Genomic DNA, 17,282 nt, shown 5'->3' on the forward strand with positions numbered 1-17,282 from the left:
CTTTTAACTTTGTTTCTCTGCGCTATTCTTTGTAGCTAAATTTTGTACCTAAGTACCTTCATACCCAAGATGGCATCACGTGTGGTGACATTACACACTTTTCACTGTACCCCTGTAGCTTAAACCAAATCAAAATACACAGGTCTTTCCAACCCTCTTAATCAGTATATGCCTGACAATCTCCAGGAAACAGTGAGCTACATACACGGTGGTTGAAAAACACCTCAAAGTTTGGTTAATATAGTTTCATGTTGGGTGCCTCTCTCATTCATACGTCTCCTATTACCAAGACAAAGCTGCATTTTATTCTACCTTGTCATGTATGTTTTGGATTAATTAGCTCAGTAACGCTAACAATCTAGGATTTAAAACATGATGAGCCCACAAGACAAATATTCTCATTTTCATATATTGATAGATTCAAAGTATTGTTTTGAGAGCAGTTCCTTTTTTTCGGGCTCCCTTTGGTATTTATGCACATGAAACAATTTAGACTATAAGGAGATCAGCAAAGTCTGATTGTACCACAAGCTAATAATCATTTATTGTTGATTATTTACAATATCACCCATACAATTAACACTAGGGATAAGCAATAAATGCTAGCACAGCCAGTGACACCCAAGTTCCACACGCAAATAAAAAAATACAATTGCCTCCCACTGAGATGTCTTTACCTATTTGTTCCTTTCCCAGTTGGTTGCTCTGGCTAATGAGCCTGAAAGTTTACATGGAAGTCCATAGTCTGCATCCCTTGAATAAAATGATTACTTCTGAAAGAACCTGCTTCTCAACTACATGGTACAGAAACAAGTTCTTCTGCTGCTGCTTTTAAGAATTACGATAACTCTGTCAAGGTGTCAGAAGCCAATCCATCATCTCCCATCATTCATTCATTAACAAACCATTGTAATGGAGCATGGACATTATCTGTTTAACAAACAGTTTCCAAAAGGACAAAAGTTTTGTTTAAGTATGACTTCAAAAGGACTATGGATTTGATTTCCTAGTTACTGAGGTTTCCTCAGCTTTAATATTTATAAGGCGACAAAACATATTGGTATTCTGAGCAACTGCTCGGCAGAGTTGTCGAATTCCAGTTTTATTTGTGATTGCCTCTGAACATCATGACAGTTCTGGCAGTTCCACCTCTAGTTACAAACAGAAGAAACGTGGGAGGAAGAATGAAAAGAAAAGTCAGTGACCAAATTGCTACAGACCAACTCAAAAACAGCATGTTCTACGAATAAGAGAATAAGATGATGTGCTGGGAAAATTTAAGAGGGATAATCAAAGAAGTAAGAATTCTGGAAGGCAAAATAAATTTAAAATATAGTCTTGAATTTAAGTACTGCACAGACAAAAGGCAACGAAGAAAAATACTGGCATTTATACAGCACCTTTAAGAACCACAGGACACCTTAAAGCACTTGACAAGCAATTAAGTTCATCTGAAGTGTCGTGGCTGTTGTAATGTGAGAAACGTGGCACTCAGCATGCACAACAGCAAGCTCCAACAAACCAATCATGTGACAATTACCAGATAGCCTGTTTTTGTAAAGTTGATTGAGGCATAATTATTAGCCGAGACTCTCGGGAGAAATCCCCCGGTTCATTCTGAGTGCCACACGATCTTTTACGTCATGGTGAAAGGGCAAACAGTTTAACACCTCATCCTTACAGCAGCATCGTTGGCAGTGCTCCCTCAGGATTGCACTGAGATGTCAGCTTTGATTTCAGTACTCAAGTCTCTAAAGTGCGGTTTCCACCCACAACTTCATGACGCAGATGTGAGAGTATAACAAAGAATTTTTTGGTCTGTACTCTTCAGTGCATAATGTCAAGCAGTGAAACAGATTAAATACAACCTGAACCTTCTGGTGTAGTAAATCTCTATTTAAAATAAAACATCCAGAAGCAATTTGTGAATCTTATAAAATAGCTTAAAAGATACAAAGCTCTTCTGCTGGTGAGATTAGATTCCCTATAGTATGAAAACAGACCCTTTGGCCCAACAGGTCCACACCAACCCTTCAAAGAGTAACCCACCCAGACCCCAACCCCATATATTTACCCTGACTAATGCACCCAACACTATGGGCAATTTAGCCTGGCCAATTCACCTGACCTGCACATCTTTGGATTGTGGGAGGAAACCGGAGCACCTGGAGCAAACACAGGGAGAATGCGCAAACTCCACACAGACAGTCACCCAAGGTGGGAATCGAATCCAGGTCACTGGTGCTGTGAGGCAGCAGTGCTAACCACTGAGCCAGTCGGTTAAAACTGAACCAATAACTGGCAATTTCAACTGCTTGACTGGTTAGATAGTAACACTACATCCATCACTATTCCCCTGCCACACAATGCATTTGTATATGCATGGGTATTAAGAATTACAGACTCAAACACTCAGGCAGGTTAGCTAAGATCCAACTGAACAACAAACAAAACAGGCTTAAGAATTGAATTCGCTATTTCTAGTTTGTGTCCCAGGATTCTGAAGATGCATTTTTTTTTTAAGTTTACAAAGAAAGAAATTCAATGTTTTTTTATTCATTCACAGGATGAGGGTATCACCGGCGAGGTCAGCATTTATTACCCAGAAGGACATTAACAGTCAAACACATTGCTGTGGGTCTGAAAACACATGTAGGCCACACCAGGTAAGGATGGCAGTTTCCTTCCCTCAAGGACATTAGTGAACCATCCCAAGCAATCGTCAATGGTTTTGTGGTCATCATTAGACTCCTAACTCCAGATTTTTATTGAATTCAAATTCCACCATCTGCCGTGGCGGGATTTGAACCCAGGTCCCCAGAATCTTACCTGGGTCTCTGCATTAACAGCCCACTGATAATACGTCTCGGCCATTGCCTGCCTCACAATCCACACATTTTCAAATGTACAAATGTTACATTCATGTGTTACATTACAATGAAGAATTACAATTAAGATAACTTTACCTTAATACAGAAGGGGCTCAATTTACAAATAAAACCAGACCAAACAGTTGATTGCTCATCATGATCCAAATGCAACTGAATCAGGGGAGATATTTTGAAATAGCCACATATTTTGAAATGAACAGATTGATATTTTTGAGCGTCAAATTTGCTAGAGATTTATCATGATGCATGGAATATCACTTAGAATAGGCCTAACCTGCACAAAGTCTTTATATTTCATATTAATCAGCGATGAAGCAAAATGGCAGAATTAGAAACATATGTGTTGAGGGAAAATATGTGGAAAATGGCACACACCGAAATTTTCCATATTTAGGGATAAGATTTTGATTGCAAAATGATTAGGTTACTGGTTTGATGGAAGTGCAATTTTTTGAATTAGACATTACATTGCCTGACATTGATGCCTGTTGGCTATCTGAAACTATCCTCCAGTAAAACACAGGAGTGACTACAGAAAGTGGAACCGGATCTAGTTTTGAAATTGGCACACATCAATTTGGACTGTATTTATCAATTAAATCAAGGGAATCATTGCCGATCCTAACAAACAACGTTTGATGTTCTGCAATCCTGTTCAATCAGATTGGTTTAAATTATGTACAGAGAGCATAGATGCAGAAATACAAAATTACTTTGTACTAATTCAGCCATGCCCAGAAATACTTCCAATTGTTAGCTGAGTAAAAGAGCAATGTCACTAAATTCAGAAATAACAACTATGTTATCCAAAGAATTTAACCAGAACTAAAAACTAGGGCAGAAGCAACATTATTTTAACATTCAAATGTTGGATAATGAGGCTGTCTTTCTGCTGAACTGAAAATCTGTTGGATCATTGATACGGTAAATCATAGCACCTGCTTATCGCCCTCACACAGTTTAGGGAACAATCAGAGTTATTTTCAGAATTAAGACCTCTAGGGACAATTTAATCGAATTGCTCAGGGGATCAACTTTGTACAATTGTGGTATGTGATCACGAGTTAACTTGAACTGCATCAAAAATAGGTTGCTTAAGAACATTAAATAAAGGAGTAGACCAAACCCTCCCTCAAGTTGACTTGAGCATTCAATAAGATCAAGGCTGATATCTGCCTTCATTTCACTTTGCGGCAAGCTTCACATCTCTTTTGATTTCTTGAGACAGTAAAATTTTCTCTGTCTCTTTCTCTCAGGTTCATGATAAATCACTGTATCTTTTGTTTGGACGGGCAAGGTTAAAAAAAAATACAATAGCAGTGCTGCCAGTGAAGTCTTGTTCCTTTATAATATTTTATTAATGATAAGAATGTTTCTGACATGTAAAATGTTTCAACGAGACAAATGCAACTTGCTGACACATAGGAGTGTCACAATAATTAATCAGGCATGATTTGGAGGTGCCAGTGTTGGACTGGGGTGTACAAAGTTAAAAATCACACAACACCAGGTATAATCCAATAGATATATTTGAGTCTATTCTAAACTTAGTATATCATGGCAGAGCATAAAGTGCCGAGACATGGGAAATTAAAGGCTGTTTCATTCTCAATTTCTCAATTCTGTTCTTTTCTCTAATTAAGATGAGTTGCTGATAGGTTCTACAAGGAGGCTAGTTTTTCCATAAACCAAAAATCTTGTACAAAAGGTATTAGTTTCAAGCTTTAAATACAAGCACTTTGAACAAAAAAGTACCGTCACGTAGCTTTTATTTCCCTTTCAGTGAGCTGGTATTGTCAATATTTAGATAACGTGGGCAGAGTGAGCACTTCCTCAAAGTCTTACAAAATACAGCACCAAAATATTTAACTTTCTTTATGGTTTTACCTCAAGTCTGACCTTTGGGTTTTCTCCAATTTTAAATGTTAGCCTTTCTTGAAAAAAAAAATTACTTGTTAAAATCAGGTCAGAACAATATATTTCCAAATTCACTGAAAATCTCTATTCTAGCCAGCGATCCGTTACAGGCGTTAGCAGAATGAAATTGTTTTTGTAATGGGGAAGTCGTGGGCAGTTTCCTCCGAAGTCAGTGGTGAGTGTCGGTTCTTTGCTGATGAGCACAAGATCCTGACCAACACGGAGTTCAAATATTAATAGCACGTAACTTGTAAAGATAAATGATCTGAAAACTCCAAACGAAGAGAAATATGACAAATAAATTAGACCCTGACCTGTTCTGGCAGGTGAAGAACTGTATACTCCTCAGACTTGAATGCCGAAAGGGCCTTGTATGCAGAGCTGGCAATAAGTGAGTTCTACAACAAGGAATAACAGGAACGGCCATTTGCATACAATTTGGAAAATAACAGTTCATTGTCAAAATCCGATCGCTGTATATGTTTGAATCAAATCAAAAATGCCTTCATACTGCATCAATTTTAAATTCCAAGCTGTAAAATAGGTAACAGAAATTCTAATTCTGAATAGAAAATTGCTTCTCATAACAATTGTCAGCAAGCATTGCTTCAATCATTTGTTCCGGTCAAGTGCTGGTTATGCTATACCATTGCAGTTTGAGAATCAAGTAATTTGACAATGGTTTTGTACTCCAATTCCAATACAACATATCATTCTGGATCAGAAGGATTTTAATTTTCTTCTGGAACATTCTAAACCAAGAATTTGTCAACCACTCTATGCTGTGTTATGAACAACTGATCAACATAAAAAAGATGACCAATAATGTGTAATGGCATGGAGTGAATGCCATAATGTGCAACAGCTATGAATTTAGTTGCCAAATGCAGAATTCTGAATTAATCATGGATGAATCAATGAGGATCTAATGGAGTGTAATATTCTGACTAAGCGTTAATCTGTTTAACACATATGCAAGTCCCATCTGTTAAACTAACAAGTTCTTATTCAATCAGCAGGGTATGGGTTAATTGTACCTTACTCTGGGTGTGGCTCCACAATATGCTTATAACTTGCGCTCTGAATTTCTGTGGGGAAAACAAAGTACCCTCATAAATAACTGTAATCTAGAATTGTAGATCAATCCAAAAACACAGGCTGTGATTAAATTTACAACAAACCAACAATGGGCTTTCAAAACAAATTTTCAACAAAGCATTCAAGATACAAGCAAGCAGACCGGTACAATCCTTTACAAATCTGTTAAGACTACTGTTAACTTTCTACTTATCGGAGGCACTCGTTCATATCTATTACTCTTTTAAATACTCCTTTGGTGATCTTAAATGGAATACTACATTTCCAAACTTTACTAAGCAAATATTACAACATTGGTATACTTATTCCCAAGGAGAGAGTGAGGACTGCAGATGCTGGAGATCAGAGCTGAAAATGTGTTGCTGGAAAAGCGCAGCAGGTCAGGCAGCATCCAAGGAACAGGAGAATCGACGTTTCGGGCATAAGATGTAACACAACCCTTATAATTTGCAGTTGATCTTAGCACCGCACTGCAAAGAACATGCCTGTGTGATTTAAGCTGATCGGTAACGCCCTTCATTACACACAGATAGTAATAACATGTACATGGTTTCAGAGGGAGCTCCATAACTTTGAACCTTACTTGTGCTCAAGTCAACATCTTCAGACCCAGACAGCAGGAACCCCAGGGTCGAGAAGGTTTGAAGTGAACATAGAACAGCACAACACAGGAACGGACCCTTCGGCCCACGATGTTGTGCCAAACAGACGCCAAATTAAACTAATCCCCTTCTGCCTGTTCTCGGTCCATATCCCTCCATTCCTTGCATATTCATGTGCTTGTCTAAAAGTCCCCAAAACACCCCTATTGCAGCTGCCTCCACCACCACCTATGGCAGCATGTTCCATACTCGTACCACTCTCAGAGTAAAAACCTTGCCTCTCACATCTCCTTTGAACTTACTCCCTCTCACCTTAAATCCACACTCCCTACTTTTAGACATTGCAACTCTGGGAAAAAGATTCTGACCGTCAACTCTTTCTATACGTCTCTTAATTTTACAGACTCCAATCAGGTCTCCCCTCAGCCTCTGCCACTCCCAGAGAAAACAAACCAAGTTTTTCTCGCCTCTCCTTAAAGATGGCTCTGAACCCCAAAATACTTCAGGCAGTTTTATTCAGTAAATTCCAAAATGCACTTTTATTCAGAAAATTCAGAAAATTGTAACAGAGACAAAACAACTAGAGGTTGGCTGAAATTCTGCGTGGGACCGATGGGATGTAATAAGTTGTCAAAGAAACTTCCAAAAGGTTAGAATGCGATCATTTGCAACTATCAAAATAATGAAAGGAGTGATGGTAGACAGAAAGCCACCCAAATTGGATGTCCCAAATTGCATACACATTTCGTGTTTTTCCTTGAAAAATACACAAGGACAGATAAAAAGCCAGTTTCAATTCAAATAGTGTGTGCTCATGGGATGGAACATTCTTTAGTATACTAGCATGGGGAGAAAGTGAGGACTGCAGATCAGAGCTGAAAATGTATTACTGGAAAAGCACAGCAGGTCAGGCAGCATCCAAGGAGCAGGAGAATCGACGTTTCGGGCATGAGCCCTTCTTCAGGAAGCTTTTCCAGCAACACACATACTAGCATGGGTTCAAGGGTCAGGGGTGAAGAAGTACCTCCTCTACACTGCAAGTAAAAACCCTCTCACTCTGAGTGATAGAAGCCAACTCACCAGCAGCCAGCAAAACGAATACAGGAGTGCAAATGCACGCCATTGCATTCTGAAGGCTGGAATCCAATCACTGTGAAAAAATTAGATTAGATTACTTAGTGTGGAAACAGGCCCTTCGGCCCAACAAGTCCACACCGACCTGCCGAAGCGCAACCCTCCCAGGGAATGAGAACTTGAGAATCTCAGAAAGTCTGCAAAGCAAAGGATCAGAAAGCTCACTACTCAACTTCCAGAAACCTCGACTGCAGTCGCTGCAATGTTCAAGGATTTGTTTTTCACAAACAATTCAGAGACTGATCCACAGATCTGTTTATTTTTTAAAACGCATCTTTTCAAACACATCACCTATTTCTAATGTCTGCCTGTGTCTTTTCGTCAATCTTTCTTCTCGCATGCAGTAATTATTAATCTCACTCCTTTTGTTAATCTGAGAAATCCTGGCTAATTTAGCTCCTTTTAAATGGCAAGTCCATGTGGTCTGGGAAAAAGGCATCCACTAGGAAAAGGATTCTTGTTAAATTAACCTTGTTGCAACCAACCAAGAAAAGGAACCCATAGACTCCCTGAGCCATCAGCTTAATGGTTTGAGGTATCCCATCTGGAACGTAAAAAAACTGGGGAATCTCGTCCGGATCTTTCGTAGTAAAAGCTTCATTTAAATATTTCTTAAAACAGAATGCCCTTAAAACATACGTTAGGTAATGACTGTATTCACACGTTAAGAGATTAATTTGTAGTCAATTTGATCTTTGACAGTAATATGGAGAGAGGTCACAATATTTTACTGCAGTCACTTGTGAAATGGAGGTCTCCTGTGCATACTGCAGCAATCTGGACTCGGAAATAACAGCTAATACGTTTAAAATTCATATCTATTTTGAAATTTAAAACATAAATTATCTTTATATATTGCCTTTACTGAAAGAAAATATTCAAAGACCACTCACAAGAACATTATAGACACTGAGTCATATATGGCAATGTTACAGCAGGTGGCCAAAACTCAGAGGGGTTGGCTTTAAGGACAGCCTTAATGCAAAAGAAACTGATAATGAGATAGAAGGGTTCAAACAAGGAATTCCAGAGTTCAGGGCGTTGGCAGCTGACAGCTCCACCATTATTATACAGCAATCCAAATTGGAAATGCTCAAGAGGGTAGAATTAAATGAGCACAGATTTCTCAGGGGGTTGAGAGACCGGAGGATGTTACAGAGATAGCAAGGGCATGACCTTCGAGGGATTTGAAAACAAAGATGAAAATTTTCAAGTTAAAGTTTTACATAAGCAGGAGCCACACAGGTTAGCAAGAAAATAATGTTCAATCTCAGGAAGTTAAAAATCACACAATACCAGGTTATTGTCCAATAGGTTTAATTGGAAGCACTAGCTTTCCGAGCGCTGCTCCTTCATAAGATGGTGAAGGAGCAGCACTCCAAAAGCTTACGCTTCCAATTAAACCTGTTGGACTATAACCTGGTGTTGTGTGATTTTTTAACTTTATACACCCCAGTCCAACACCAGCATCTCCATATCAATCTCGGAAAGATAATGAAAGATGATATTGGAGCCGATCCTTTCTGAGCTTTTGGCTTATTTGCACAGTAAATCCTCCAACACGTACAGTTCACAACTCAACCACACCCTACCATTTATTTAACTGTTCGAAACAAAAAGAGAAATTGCTGGAGGAACTCAGCAGGTCTGACAGCATCTGTGGGTAGAAAGCAGTGTCAATATTTCGTGGCCGTGACGCTTCTTCAGAGGTATCCACAGTTTAGCTTTTAATGTAGAGTACAGCAGAGAGAGTAGATTTTATTTGTCATTTCTACTATATACAACTGATATGGCAAAAAAATGAAACAGTGTTCCTCTAGGACTGAGGTGCTACAGGGACAGCACAAACTACATGATCATACACAGGGCAGCATAAAGTGCATAAGAAGTGCAAAATACGCAAATTATTGTGTACATAGAACATAGAAAAGTACAGCACAGAACAGGCCCTTTGGCCCACGATGTTGTGCCGAGGTTTAATCCTAATGTAAAATATAGTAACTTAACCTACGCACCCCTCAACTCACTGCTACCCATGTACATGTCCAGCGGTCGCTTAAATGTCCCCAATGACTTGCACCATCACCGCTGGCAACGCATTCCACGCATTCACAACTCTCTGCATAAAGAACCTACCTCTGATGTCTCCTTTATACCTTCCTCCTAATATCTTCAAACTATGATTTCTCGTACCAGTCAATCCTTCCCTGGGGAAAAGTCTCTGGCTATTGACTCTATTTATTCCTCTCATGATTTTGTACACCTCGATCAGGTCTCCTCTCTTCCTCCTTCTCTCCAAAGAATGATAATTAATAGCAGCAATTTGAAGTTATGCAAAGAATTTCAGATGGAAAAGGGTCTGATCCTATCGTGTTAAGGAGCCTGATGGCTGGGGGCAAGAAACTGTTGCACAGTCCGGCAGTGAGAGACCGAATGCTCTGGTATCTTCTGCCAGATGGCAGGAGGGAGAAGAGTTTCTCTTGATATCGCTCATACACAAGTTTACAACAGCAGGTAAAGCAAGGTAAAGTCATCATAGTCCCACAGGACCGTAGAGCCGTTCTTTCATTAGAGAGATGACTGCTGGTGAGTTTAACCCAAGGATCACCATGCCTCAGGTGAAGATGAGAAGATAAGACCTTCAATGTGACCTCAGTCACTTAAGAAACCGAACATGCACCACTGGTGACCACTGCATTGTGAACCAACTGTCCAGCCAACTGAGCTAACTGACCCCGTTATTATGCTCAGTCAAAATTAAATTAATGCCTCTGCCTGCAAATAATTAAAGTCAACTGACATACAATTAACTCAAGAGTGATAAGTAAACAGGGCTTACAGTAAGGAAGGATATGGGCAGCAGAGGTTACAATGATCTTATCTTATTGGAGGGTGGCACAGATGCCAGGATTACACCAACATAGTCTCGAGATAACAAGTGGATGGATGAAAATTTCAGTGCCAAATGAGCTGACAAGCTTGCAAGAGGTGACACAACATGAGAAAAATCTCCACAAACCAAAGTACTATGTGCAGTCTGGATCACCACATTGTGTGTTGGCTTCAAGAATAGCGTCAAACTCGGGAAAACAAGCTTAGACCTGCTGTTTCCATTGTCCGTTTATAAACCACTCTGTCATGGGCGTTATTCCATCCATTAAGCCTGGAGTAAAAAGGTTGAGTTAAACTTTACCTCAATTCCTTTCCCTCGTGCCAATCAGGTACACCTCCAGAATTCGGCATTAGACATGCATTCCAAAGCAAGCTCATTGCTGTTCCTGGCTGGAAATTCATCCAGCTTTTACCTGACTGGTACATCTGATATTCAGTTTAAAAGTGGAGTGTGGAAATGTAGTTTTAGCATGAAGGTCTCAGCAATTCTGACAACAATCTTCAAAAAAAACTGATATGGATCTCATCTTTATGATTTTGAATGGATATATGTCAAAAGAGAGGAAATCTTTTCATTCAGAAACTACAATGATCTCAGCACAGCATCCTAACATTAAACTGGGTTTTTGCTTCCACTACTCTATCCAGAAAACTGCTGCACATTCTTTGCCTTTCAATGGTAAATTTGCTTTTCACGACTTTGAAAGTGCGAGAGTTGCGATTTATTTTGAGGAGGCATTCCTTTCTTTTAATCCATTTCTGTTTACACCTCGGATTGCCTTCTTCAGCAATTAACACTCCTTACCTCATATTCGGGAGACTTCACAGCGAGCAAAGGAACGAGAGCAAATAGTTCAGTCAGGGCCTTGACAACCAGAGGTCGTGTGTCAGAGCTGAGCTTTGGGGACAAAGCGTACCATGTGGAACGAATATCCACCACCTAAAGGGGAGCAAGACATTCACAGTCCACACTTCAATACACTTTTGCTCATTTCTAAACACTTCACATTCCCCAAAGTGTTTTTTAAAAATTATTTTAGAGAAAGCATTTCCCTTTCAAAATTTCAGAGGATAATTGATGTGCACATGAGAATTGGCTGAGGAACGTAAATCTAAAATGTGGTACAAGACCGGGTCAGACTTCTGCTAGGAAGTCTGCAGTGAGGAACTTGCCTCCTTGATCCCCAAAGCCTGCCCACCGTCTACAAGGCGCAAGTCAGGAGTGTGTGATAAAATACTCTGCAATTGCCTGGATGGGGGCAGCAGCAACCAGACTCACTAAGCTTGACGATACTGCCCTCTGCAACATTCATTCCCTGGACGTAACAGGCCTTTGTGCATCAGTTGTCTATGTTATTTAGAGCTTTCATTCGTTCATAGAATCCTTACAGTGTGGAAGCAGGCTATTCAGCCCATCAAGTCCACATTGGACAGCATCCCACCATAGCCACCCCTCTTCCCTATCCCCATAACTCCGCATTCCCCATGGCTGTCAGCCAGTGTCATGAATTGGTATCCCAACATGGATTGATTGAAAACCAATGCTTTTATTAAATATTATTTCTTTTGTGCTTGTTATCATAAAATTAATAAGTTTTGCAAAATTTACATGTAAATTGTGAAAACATATTAATAGCTGGAATGAGCCTATAATGTATCGAGATGAGCAAACCTTTGAAGGACTCTTAAAACTCGCGCTATAATTATAATTGATTTAGGTCTTACATTTAAAGTTAAAATTAACCCTAATTTCAAGATTAATGTCATGTGCTCTGTACCTCTTATGCAAGTGTAAAACAGAATAAAATATCAAGCAAATATCCAGCTGCACTCCGCAATCTCCAACATGAACCAATTTAGCCAAACGTACCTCAGCTTGACATAATGCATGCAGTCCCTGAAGGACAAGAACGGCGGGGGTGACCTGGTCAGGTCTTGTACATTCACTCAGTACCTTGGAGATTGCTGCCAACATATCAGCTCCATGCTGGTAAGACCTACAAATGAAAATATGAAAAGGGAACGTAGGTTTGCAGGTTTGAGTGCGACACACCAACAAAGATCTAATCAGGATAGCTCTTATCTCACAGGATAGCTGTACTTCTGTGTCAAGCTTATAAGGGGAGCAGATGGCTAAGGTGTCATTTACAAGATGTCTTATGAGGCCAGTCTTATAGTCTGCAGATTTATATTAATTCCAACTACATTGATGGGGGGCTTGCAGTAGGCAATAGTAGAGAAACCATTAACTGATTTGTTCATTTTCACATTAAGGAAAGGAAGCACATTAGCCATCTCAAAATGAAATAGGAGCACAGGATGGAGCACGTTAATGAGGGTACCTTTACACAGGATCACAGACATGAAGATTGCAAATGTTTCATCTATACATTGCAAATAAGCATGGGGTGGGAGGTTAGGGCTCACTGCATCAAAGATGTGTGGGTTCTTGGAGAAAACATGAATGTGCACTGAACTTGGAAAGGACCCAATTGCTACACCATCAACAGAGACATACATGGGGCCATTAAAACTGATTGTGTCTGTTAATTGCTAACTTCACAAGTTAAGTGAATACAGAGTCAGAAAATGACAAAACATCTAGAACGTCATGATATATCAACTCAGAATACATGTCAGTGGCATATTTGTAAATAAGCTTGCAATATTGACAGATAATGAGCTGCTACCAACATGGTAGTCATACGCACCAGCAGTGAAAGTGAAGGGGTACATCGTCGAAAAATCTCAGAATTGGCTGGTGTAATTCAGTGAATTATTTGATTAACTTATACTCTACAAGTCACTGATACAATTAAGTGTGCTGGGATGTGACCTTTGTTTGTCAGAGATGGTCAATATGCACATGATCCCACAGTTAATAAAGAGGATGAGTCCAGAAATGATAAGGCAGCAGAGAATGCTCACACAAGTCCAACAAATATTTTTGCAGCTTTCTTTTCAGCAAAGCTCAGAGAACATGCTTAAAGTAAGATCCAACAGACATGAATTTGAAACCCTCACAAACAATGATGTGCATTATGTTGACATAATTGCACTTAATTAGAAGGACTCACTGGTATCTTTACAAAAATTTATAAATGCATGCGTCTGATGGGGACAGGACCTAGAGTCAATGCCACCAGACTTTGTGAGGCAAGCTATGAGGTATTCCATAATACCTGCTAGATCCATGCTAGGGTGACAAGGTGGTTCAGTGGTTAGCACTGCTGCCGCACAGCGCCAGGGACCCGGGGTTTGATTTCAGCCTCAGGCGACTGATTGTGTGGAGTTTGCACATTCTCCCCGTGTCTACATGGGTTTCCTCTGGGTGCTCCGGTTTCGTCTCACAATCCAAAAATGTGAATTATAGGGTAAATTGACCATGCTAAGTCGCCCATAGTGTTCAGGGACGTGTAGGTTCGGTGCATTAGACGGTGGAAATGTAAAGTAATAGGTTCGTGGAATGCGTCTGGGTGGGATACTCTTTGGACGGTCAGTGTGGACTTGTTGGGCCAAATAGCCTGTTTCTACACTGTAGGGATTCTATGATGATCCACAAGACAGGTTCCAGGGGTTCTGTCTTCAATGGTGGTTTGAGGTGGGACAACTGAGAGAAAAAGAGGTTCAATCTCAGCAAATACCTCTTCTCGTTTCATGTGGGACATGGGGCATCCAAAATTGAAGCTCTGTCCCAAGGCAAACTTTTTACTTTTGGAAAACTTCCATTTTGGAGAGATTATACAAACTTAAAGTTTCCTGCATGTCCAAAATCCAAAAGAAAATACAGTATCTACGTTTACATGTGATCTCACAATTAGTCTGCACTTGCTGAATAAACCTCAGTATGCTAATAGCGACATTAACAACCAATTTAAGATGTTCATTCAAGAGCAAAATTTGACTCCACTGTCACTTGCAAGAAGCAACTGATATTGTTAAGCAGGGATCCACTCTCTGCAAACAAGATCAAAAGTCCAAGAATTGCGCAGCTCTGAAATTACCCGGAAGCATGGGGAGTCTATAGTTCCCCTTGCTTCCTACATGGCAACATCTTGGCCAATCAGCTTTGACTCGCCGGCCAATCAGAATTCTTTTCTCCTGACAAAGTATAGTTTGTTTTACAAACATACAGGTTAGGAGTAGGAACATGAAGAGAACTATTGAGTCCCTTTCGCCTACTCCATCCAAGGTAGCAAAGCAGATGGGATCACTCCACATTTCTGCTGACCTCGAGACCCCTCACCCCCCCCCTATCAAGAATGTCCATACCTTTGCCTTAAAAAATAACTGTGCTTCCACCTCCTTTCGAGGAAGAGAGTTATAAAGACCCTAGAAAGAATATTGTTAAACTAGAAAGTGCAGAAAAAGTTTACTAGTTTGATTCGAGAGTGCCAGCATCGCAAGTCTTTACTTTCTCCTCGTTTACTAGTTTGATACCTGGATTGGAAGGTTTGAGTTATAAGGAGAGGTTGGATAGGCTGGGATAGTTATCTCTGGAGCATAGAAGACTGAGGGGTAACCTTACAAAATCATGTGAGGCATAGTTAAGGTAGATTAGCCAACAGCTTTTGCCCATTGTAGGGTATTCCAAAACTAGAGATCAGAGGTTTAAGGTGCGAGGGGAGAGATACAAAATGGTCCAGAAGGGCAATTTTTTCACACAGACGGTGGTGAGTGTCTGAAACAGGAGGTCGGGGGTAGTGGTACAAGTGAGTACAATTTCCTCATTTAAGAAACATTTAGACAGGTACGTGGATGGGTTAGGTATGGAGGGTTATGGATCAAACCTAGGCATATGGGACTAGTTTTAATCATGAAAACTGGGCAAGTAAGTCCAAAGGGCCTGCTTCCATGTTGTAAACTTCTACGACTCAAAGCTCTCAAAACAATTATCGCTCTCGCAGTCAAAAATGCGCCACCCCTTATTTTTAGCAGAATTCTAGATCTACATACAAGAGGAAACTTTCCACATACACCCCGTCAAATCCCCTCAGATTTTTGTATGCTTCAGTTGAGTTACCTCTTATCCCCGAATGTCTAGCAGATGCAACGTTTTCTCATCAAACAACCAACCTCTCTACATTCAAGTCCCATAGATCTTTTCTGAACTGTTTCCAACATATTTCCATCCTTTCTTAAATGGGAGACCAGACATGGTGCCATCAATGCCCTATATAACTGAATAAGAACGTCCCTTACTTTTGCAACCAATTCCCCTCCAAACAACATTCTATTTATTTTCCTAATTACATATTATAACTGTAATCTAACCAACTGCAATTTTGATCAATAAAATCTGGGCATTCTTCCATTTGTCCTCAGAAGTGAAGGATGAAAAGCTTTGGTAATACATCTCTGTTTTCAGCAACATACAAAATCTCTTTCTTTAAAAGTGATATTCTCACCTCTTCCTGCAGATGTCCCTGATTGTCGCTGCTTTGGCTATCATCTGTTCCCAATGGTCCTCTTTAACACATGATACTGAGGACACATCAACTAATGCCATGAACTTTTGCAGTTCTGGATAAACACGATCCTAAGAAATGAACAAAATGAAATTGTACATCAGAAGGGTTCAAAGTAAATAATTAAGAACAAAGTATCATTTAGAAATCGATAATACCATCAAACTTTAAAAACAAACACCATCAATGCATAAAATAACAACAGAGAAAACATTATTCCCCCAAATATCAAGTACAAAACTATATTTTGATAGCGTGTTGGAAAATAACATAACAAATTAAGTTCATAAGATACCAGTCACACATTAGAATTTCCCAATGGTGATAGAACATCATGGTTTCTGTATCCTGTAGCTCAGGAGAACAGTGTACATGAATAGCTGTACAGTCACTTCGCTATCATATTCTCACAGAACAATAAAAATGCACCAAATCAGTGGACAACACATTAGCGTGCTGTAAGAACTAGTTTGGGGTCATTAAAGAGTGAAAAAATCCACACTTTAATGCAAGAAAACTGAATTTCAAGAAGGTTTTACTTGACTGGCACAGTGGATATTATATGCACCCATTCAGAATAATTCATGCAACTGAATGGTCAAGTCAAACAGCATAAAAGATCACTTAAATCACACATTCAATTCTGCTCATTGTCCAATTAGAACAAGTAGTCATGGACTTCTATTTTCTAAATGGTCAGCCTTTACTTTGACGTCTCCTGCGCACTGTCACTCAAACCCCACACTAACAGAACAAACCGTGACTAACACTCAAAATGATCGAACTGATGAACAATGTTACATCCAAATACAAAGTTTCCTCACCTGATTTTCCCATAGAATTGTCATCAGACGCAGAGACACAGCTTTAAGACGTGTTGTTTTCCACAGCATTTGTAAAGCACGAATTATCTGAGCTACACAAACCTAATATCAGAAGGTAAGGACTGAGTTAGAAGACAGCTCTGTTCAAGACATCACTAACGTTGAAATAGTTGTGAAAAAGGATGCAGTTTTCAATCAATACATTTCACTCCATCTGGGAGCTTTACATTAACTTAGGTTTTCAAGTAGTAATGCTATCAGCAATCAAGTGTCATTCAATGAGATTACTAGTATTTCTTGAAACAAACCTTGTGTGTGCCCAGTGCAGGAAGCGTATAAAGAATAGCATGATACAGGGTTGGTTCCAGCGGTCTTCCCAACTTAAACATCAGAACAGAAATGAGATGTGGTACCTACAAAAAATAAGGAATGGAAGGAACTGAATTACTGTAACAA

The 17,282-nt window shown here is 39.7% G+C and overlaps 1 protein-coding gene across 5 annotated transcripts in view; it reads right to left on the reverse strand.

Moving 5' to 3' along the window:
• focad (focadhesin) overlaps window positions 1–17,282 on the reverse strand; it is a 205,036-nt gene that overhangs the window by 120,383 nt on the left and 67,371 nt on the right. For 4 of the 5 annotated variants that reach the window (XM_087994575.1, XM_043718998.2, XM_087994578.1 and 1 more), the window contains 7 exons: window positions 17,135–17,239; window positions 16,827–16,928; window positions 15,943–16,073; window positions 12,405–12,531; window positions 11,340–11,474; window positions 5,846–5,896; window positions 5,123–5,206 (listed from right to left, as the gene is read on the reverse strand). In XM_087994575.1, coding sequence (XP_087850701.1) covers window positions 5,123–5,206; window positions 5,846–5,896; window positions 11,340–11,474; window positions 12,405–12,531; window positions 15,943–16,073; window positions 16,827–16,928; window positions 17,135–17,239 — 735 coding nt within the window. The remainder of the gene's footprint in view (window positions 1–5,122; window positions 5,207–5,845; window positions 5,897–11,339; window positions 11,475–12,404; window positions 12,532–15,942; window positions 16,074–16,826; window positions 16,929–17,134; window positions 17,240–17,282) is intronic. The other variant, XM_087994579.1, reaches the window with a different exon arrangement.

This window comes from Chiloscyllium plagiosum, unplaced genomic scaffold (genome assembly GCF_037043375.1).
Source record: "Chiloscyllium plagiosum isolate Xiang-an unplaced genomic scaffold, Cpla_swu_hap1 HiC_scaffold_2, whole genome shotgun sequence".
Lineage (NCBI taxonomy): Eukaryota > Metazoa > Chordata > Chondrichthyes > Orectolobiformes > Hemiscylliidae > Chiloscyllium > Chiloscyllium plagiosum.